The sequence below is a fragment of the Carcharhinus amblyrhynchos genome, chromosome 12 (genome assembly GCF_965287045.1).
Source record: "Carcharhinus amblyrhynchos chromosome 12, sCarAmb.v2.hapA, whole genome shotgun sequence".
NCBI classification, from domain to species: Eukaryota; Metazoa; Chordata; class Chondrichthyes; order Carcharhiniformes; family Carcharhinidae; genus Carcharhinus; species Carcharhinus amblyrhynchos.
Window position 1 is genome coordinate 65,325,575 of NC_137335.1, and position 7,630 is coordinate 65,333,204.

The following is a 7,630-nucleotide window of genomic DNA, read 5'->3' on the forward strand; positions in this document are numbered from 1 at the left end:
ATTTGCCTTTTGAGGAGCGAGGCAGCAAGGTGGAGAAGAGTTGTAATATATTTAAAAATTAGATATTGCAGCTAAGTAAATAAACAATGACTAGAGTCGGAATTAAGCACACAAATGTTGCTTGCAGAGTGACATATCACCAACCTCACAGCATAATCAAACGTGGAGAGTCAACAAATACCATAGCATTTGTTGATGAAATATCCCAGGCCTAGTAGAAAGGGAAGGGTAAGTGGGAACATTTTCAAAAACTAATTTGGAAAGAGAGAGAGTAATGCCTAACCCATATACTTTAACTTTGAAAGGTTGAAGGTGGAAGATTTGAAATTACATTGGTGAATTACCGCTCTATAAACTCAGGTTATGCATGCCTAAATCGAATGACTCATTCCCATTGTATTTCGGAAATGCATGCATACCTCTGTAGGCTGTTCTTTTGAAACTAAGAATGTTGGATTGCGTCCATTACCCAGAAGCCTCTGCCACTTAGAATAAGAATTTTAATTCTTTATTTTAGCTCTTTATTTTTTTCCTGTGGGTGTTACTGGCAAGGCCAGCCTTTATTGCCCAGCCCGAATTACATGTGAATTGTCTTCTCAAACCATTGCAGGCTGTGTGGTGAAGTGCCATTAGATAGGGAATTTCAGGATTTTGACAATGAAGAAATGGCAATAAACTTTGAAGTCAAGATGGTGCATGACTTGGAGGAAAACATTAAAGTGATATGTTTCATTGTCCCTGTTGCCTTTGTCGTAGGTAGTAGAGGTTGTGGGTTTGGAATGAACTGTTGAAGAAACCTCATCAGGCTGTTACAGGGCATTTTCTATGTCGTGTTCACTGCATTTGTTTTCTAATTGCCCTTGAGAAAGTGGTGGCGAGCTGCTTTCTTGAACCACTGCAGACCATATGTACAGGTACATCCACTGTGCTGTTAAAAGTAAAGTTTATTTATTGGTCGCAAGCAAGGTTTCATTGCAGTTTGAATGTAAGTTATTGTGAAATTCCCCTAGTCATCACAGTCCAGTGTCTGTTTGGGTCAACGCACCTAACCAGCATGCCTTTCAGAACGTAGGAGGAAATCAGAGCACCCGGAGGAAACCTGTGCAAATTCTACACAGACTGTGACCCAAGCTGAGAATTGAACCCATGTCTGATGCTGTGAAGCAGCAGTGCCAACCACTGTGCCATCGTGCCACCCATTAGGAAGGGAGTTTCAGGATTTTAACCCACAACTGTGAAGGAGTAGTTATATGTTAATCAGAATGGTATGTGGCTTAGAAAGGAATTTGCAGGTGCTGATAGAAGTCAGGGGTTTGGAAGGTATTGTTGACGGAGCCTTAGTTGAGTTGTTGCAGGGCATCTTGTAGCTTTGTACACACTGCTGTCAGGGTGAATCGGTGGTAGAAGGAGTGAATGTTGAATGTGGTGGATGGAATGGCAATCTAGCGAGCTGCTTTGCCCTTGTTGGTGTTAAACCTCTAGGGTTTTATAGATGGTGGACAGCATTTGGAGAGTCAGAAGGTGAGTTACTGTGGAATTCCAGTCTCTGATCTACTCTTGTAGCCACAGTGCTTACATGACTGGTGCAGTTAAGTTTCTGGTCATTTCTGACCTTAAACTGTAGAGAAGTTCACTGATAACCAGTTGAAGATCTCTTGACTGAGGACACTACCTTGAGGAATACGTGTCACTGAAGTAATTGATCTCTAACAACTCTCAATCATTTTCATTTGTGTTAGGTATGACTCCAGCCAGGCAAGTCTTCTCCCTGACTCTTATTAAAAAATGTACTAGGGCTCCTTGGTACCGCTCTCTGTCAGACATTGGCAGTCACTCTTTGGGATTGAGCTCTTTATTTCATATTTGGGCTAAGGTTGTATCATTGTTGTCATCATCATTTTGCTGATGATTGAGCGTAGGCTTACAGGCTTATTATGATATTTAGAATGCTAACCTACCTCATTGGGACAGGAAGGTCTCCTACCCTGGTTGAGCTTTTGATGCAGATGGAGGATGAGAAAGTACGGTCCCGAACCTGTGTCCTTTGTTTGAACAGAGAAAAGTACGATAGGATGAGAGAGGAATTGGCAAATGTAGATTGGGGGCGCAGATTGGTCAGTAGGACTGCTGAGGAACAGTGGAGGATCTTTAAGGAGATCTTTTTCGTGCTCAGCAGAATCATATTCCAATGGTAAAGAAGGAACTTAGGAGAAAGGATAATCAGCCATGGTTATCGAAGGAATTAAAAGAGAGTATTAAATTAAAAGCTGATGTGTTTAGAGTGGCTAAAAGTGGATGAGTAGAAGATTGGGAGAGGTTTAAAAATCAACAAAGATTGACTAAGAAGTTGATAAAGAAAGGAAGGATAGACTATGAAGCTAAACTAGCACTAAATATAAAAAAGGACAGTAAGAGTTTTTACAAATATATAAAGAGGAGGAGGCTGGCTAGAGTGAATGTTGGACCCTTAGAGGATGAGAGGGGGGATTTAGTGGTGGGAGATGAGGAAATGGCTGAGGCCTTAAATAAGTTTTTTGCCTCGGTCTTCACGGAGGAGGAGGACGCAAATAGTTTGCCAGATATTAAAGATAGAAGGATGGTAGGAGTTGAGGGCCCAAATGTGATTACTGTCACTAGAGAGGTAGTGCTTGATAGACTAACAGGACTGATGGTGGACAAGTCCCCAGGACCGGATGGAATGCATCCCAGGGTTCTAAAGGAAATGGCAGAGGTGATAGTAGACGCCTTAGTGATTATTTACCAAACTTCGCTGGATTCTGGGGAAGTGCCAGAAGATTGGAAAACGGCTAATGTTATGCCGCTGTTTAAAAAAGGTAGCAGGCAAAAGGAATTATAGGCCGGTTAGTTTAACGTCTGTTGTTGGAAAAATGCTGGAATCCGTCGTCAAAGAAGAAATAGCGCGGCACCTAGAGAAGAATTGTTTGATAGAGCAGACGCCGCACGGATTCGTTAAGAGGAAGTCGTGTTTGACAAATCTATTGGAATTCTATGAGGATGTAGACAGAGGGGAACCGGTGGATGTGGTGTTTCTTGATTTTCAGAAGGCGTTTGATAAGGTGCCGCACAAAAGGTTGCTTCAGAAGGTTAGGGGGATTGGAGTTGGGGGTAAGGTGTTAGTGTGGATAGAGGATTGGTTGTCTAATAGGAGGCAGAAAGTTGGTATCAATGGGTGCTATTCTGATGGGCGGTTGGTAACTAGTGGAGTGCCGCAGGGATCGGTGCTGGGGCCTCAGCTATTTACCATTTATATAGATGATCTGGAGGAGGGGGCTGAGGGTAGGGCGTCGAAATTTGCTGATGACACAAAGATGAATGGAAAAGCAAATTGTGCGGAGGGTGTGGAAAGTCTGCAGAGGGATCTGGATAGGCTGAGCAAGTGGGCGAGGACCTGGCAGATGGAGTACAATGTTAGCAAGTGTGAGGTTATCCACTTTGGCAGAAATAATAGTAGGAGGGATTACTATTTAAAGGGCGAAAAGTTGCAGCATGCTACAGTGCAGAGGGACCTGGGGGTCCTTGTGCATGAGTCGCAAAAACCCAGTCTGCAGGTGCAGCAGGTGGTCAAGAAGGCGAATGGGATGCCGGCCTTTATAGCGAGGGGGATAGAATATAAAAGTAGGGAGGTCTTGCTGCAACTGTACAGGGCACTGGTGAGGCCACAGCTGGAGTACTGTGTGCAGCTTTGGTCGCTGCTCTTGCGCAAGGATATTTTGGCCTTGGAGGGAGTGCAAAGGAGGTTCACTAGGCTGATACCGGAGATGAGGGTGTTGGACTATGAAGAGAGACTAAATAGACTGGGTCTATACTCGTTGGAGTTTAGAAGGATGAGGGGGGATCTTATAGAGACGTATAAGATAATGAAGGGGGTGGATAGGGTAGAGGTAGAGAGATTCTTCCCGCTCAGAAAGGACAGCAGGACTAGAGGGCACAGCCTCAAGATAAGGGGGTGCAGTTTAGAACGGAGTTGAGGAGGAACTTCTTCACTCAAAGGGTGGTGAATCTCTGGAATTCTCTGCCCGTTGAAGTGGTGGAGGCTACCTCGCTAAATATATTTAAGACGCGGTTAGATAGGTTTTTGGTAGGCAAGGGAATTAAGGGTTATGGGGAGAAAGCGGGAAAGTGGAACTGAGCCACTTAAGATCAACCATGATCTTATTGAATGGCGGGGCAGGCTCGAAGGGCTAGATGGCCTACTCCTGCTCCTATTTCTTATGTTCTTATTATGTTCTTATGTTTTTACTCACCTTCAAGCCAGAAATGTGTAGATTAGGTTAGATTAGGTGGATTAGTCATGGTAAAGGTGCAGGATTAAGGGAATAGGGTGGAGTTGGGCCTGGAGAAGATGCTCAGAGAGTCGGTGTCTGACTCGATGCACTGTAAGGATTTTATTAGTTCTACTGCTGTCATGGCTGACATGACTGTGTCGTTCAATCCACCAAACACAGATTAACAGATCATTTGTTTATCTTCAAACTATGCTGCAAATACTCAACACATTGGCAACTTTGTGAAGATAGAAACAGAGCACATATTTTGAGTTGAATATGACTACTTTGGAACTTGAAATGTTAACTTGCTGCCACAACTAGGGATGGGCAATAAGTGCTGGCCAGCCAGCGACATCCATGTCCCATGAATGAATTATAAAAAATATAAACTGCCTAGTATTTCCAGCACTTTTCTGTCTTTATTTCAGATCTCTGGGAAGTTCTTTGCTTTCATATTATTATGGTGATATATCTTCTTGCTCCTTGTGGAAACCTGCGTGCACAAATTAGTTGCTCCATTTGCTCGTGTATCACAGCTCTTCAAATGTAACTTATTATCTGTGGAGTGATATGAAGTGTCCCGAGGACATAAAAGATAACCTATGAACATCAGCACTTTCTTTTCTAAATGAATGCTTTACATGTCCTTGGACTGTGCATCATAAATTGTATTAATTCTCCGCACGGTGCCCTGATCTTTGTCTTTTATTCTGTTGTAGGGAAGGACGCTGCACAAAATGGGCCGGAGTGAATTGGCAGAGAAGTTCCTGAGAGACGCTGTGCAGGCTCAGTCGACATCCCACGAGGCCTGGAACAGTTTGGGGGAGGTGGTGCAAGGCCAAGGGAAAAATGAAGAAGCTGTGGAATATTTTCTGACTGCGTTGGAGCTGGAAGCCAGCAGTCCCGTACTTCCATTCACCGTCATACCGAGAGAGCTTTGAAATCAATCACATGGGTCACATTTAGTACATCTTGCATTTCTCTTCCCAACGATTTAACTCACTGACTCATTGAGCAGTGTTCAGCTGCAAAAATATCCAGGGAACAATCATTCTGAGCTCCTTTAGCCAATTTTCCTTTTGCCAAAAGTTCACAGTGGCCTCCACCACTCCCTGCCCGCTCCCCATCAAATCAGGCGGAGTTTTACCATTCATAGCAAATTCTTTTGGAACCATGTGAGACATAGCAGGACATGAGATGTTTTGTGGATCCAGTGTCTTACACAGGATAATATCCAGAGCAGGACATCACTATTCCACAGCAGCTGTGGTGGCATCTTTCCAATATAGCCCAACTGTGCTGCATGAAGAAGCTTGGTTGGATCTGTATGACTGCCCTCAAACAACATTTTGATTTGATTTGGTTTGATTTATTATTGTTACGTGTATTAGGATACAGTGAGAAGTATTGTTTCCTGCGTGCTATACAGGTAAAATATACCATTCATAGAGTACTTAGGAGAGAAGAAAAGGAGAGGATGCAGAATATAATGTTACAGTCATAGCTAGCGTGTAGAGAAAGATCAACTTAGTATAAGACAGGTCCAGATCCATTCAAAAGTCTGGTGGCAGCAACGAAGAAGCAGTTCTTGAGTTGGTTGGTACGTGACCTCAGGCTTTTGTAACATGTGCATTATGTTCTTCTTCCAGGGTGCCAAGAATCCAAATTATGGGGATGATTCTCCCCAAAAAATTATAAGTGTTGAATTTGCATGAAAACTGGAGTAAATCCTGTTTTTTTTTCAGTGGGAGTTCTAAAATGAATGTCCCACACTCTGTGCATCGCAGAGGACACTCGCGTGGATTGTGCAAATAATAAGTTGGTGGGATCTATTCCTGCATGGGAGGCTGGCAGCACTGCGCTGAGCAGGCCACTGGGCATGTGACGATCTGAAAATGCTGAGATCAGTGGCCCCTGCCTGCTGGCCCTGCTGATTGCTGGTCAGCCCCACAACCCCATAACACCGGCCCACTGCTCCCCAACGGCTTGATCACTGTACACCCAAGCATGTCCAGGCCCAGTCCTGACCCCCCTCGCCCCTTCCCCAGCCCATTTCAATCAGACCCCCCTCAGCCCCGATTTTCCCCAGTGGCCAGCCCCAATGGCTGGCCTCCGCCCTCTTCTTGCGATAAGTATGCACAATGGCAACAGGACCCTCCACCCCCACCAATCACCCCAGAGGCCATGCCCCACCAGGCCACATACCCATTAGGCCTCGATCCCCCCTTTGCCTGATGGGCGGTGTCAAGATTCCACCTGGGCATTGGCACTTTGCCCTTGGGCAGTGCCAGGCTGGCACTGTCAGGATGCCAATGCCTAAGGAGCATCCCCCTCCGGCGCCTGACCCTCTGGAGGGCCCAGAATCTCCCCCATCACTCCAGCAGGGACAGGTACCTAGTTCCCCGAACGTAGAGAGCTGTAGTAAACCCCGCTGGAACGAACCACTCCTGGCCAGGGGAGGGAGGCTAGCACACCCAGAGACTTCAGTCCCGGGCCTGCTAATTAAATTTAAATTCGGCATGCAAAGGAGCATGAAAATCTAGCGCAACTCCGCACCCATTTCTGGCATGGAGCTGACGGCGCCAGAAATCTCGTGCTGGGGGATGCACTCAGAGCTGGCACCCAGTGTGGATCACGCTAATCTGGTCCCACTGAAATCTCCCAGCCTGCCGCATTAAAAAACTAACGCAGCGGGATGGGAGAATATTTGTCCCTCCCTGTGCTGGAGGTCTGGCTTTAACTGAGAGAGTTATCAGGGATCTTTTTTGCTGCTTGATGCAACCACTTTTAATATTTTTGGGCAAAGCACTGCTCGTTAACTTGGAAAATCCTACATCATGTTGATCAATTTATTCATGAACCTTAGGGATTTTACATTATTTTAAAATGCACTTTCTAACTACTTATTTTCCACATGATCAGCTTCATGAGGCAAAGCATTTTCTATGGTAATATTGACATGTCTATCAGGTCAGATTATTTTTAAATGTGTACACCACATTGCTGGACCATTTAATCACTTTAGTGCTTCAGTTATGACTTAGTGTCTAATACATTTATTTCAGATCAGACATCAGTCAGTATCTTGTTCCTTCTCTTTCCTCCCAACCCCAGAATATAGTGTAATACGTTGGGGATAGCATTCGCTATGACAAAATATTTAGTTTTATGTGGTTTGTTTTACAGGAACACAATATTGCACATGGCTTAGTCATTGGGAAGGTACATTATTAGTACAAGACTTGACATTCTCATCAAACTGCCTGGATCACAATTCACTTCCTGAAAGTCTCATCATTTATCTATTGAGGCAATACTCAAATGTTAGAGACTGCTTTATA

General features: G+C 44.5%; 1 protein-coding gene across 1 annotated transcript in view; it reads left to right on the forward strand.

Annotated features, from left to right (window-relative positions):
• LOC145351047 (tetratricopeptide repeat protein 7A-like) overlaps nt 1-5,405 on the forward strand; it is a 252,791-nt gene extending 247,386 nt beyond the window's left edge. The window contains exon 20 of the mRNA XM_080200649.1: nt 5,009-5,405. Coding sequence (XP_080056775.1) covers nt 5,009-5,230 — 222 coding nt within the window. The 3' untranslated portion in view covers nt 5,231-5,405. The remainder of the gene's footprint in view (nt 1-5,008) is intronic.
• The last annotated feature ends 2,225 nt before the right edge of the window (nt 5,406-7,630 follow it).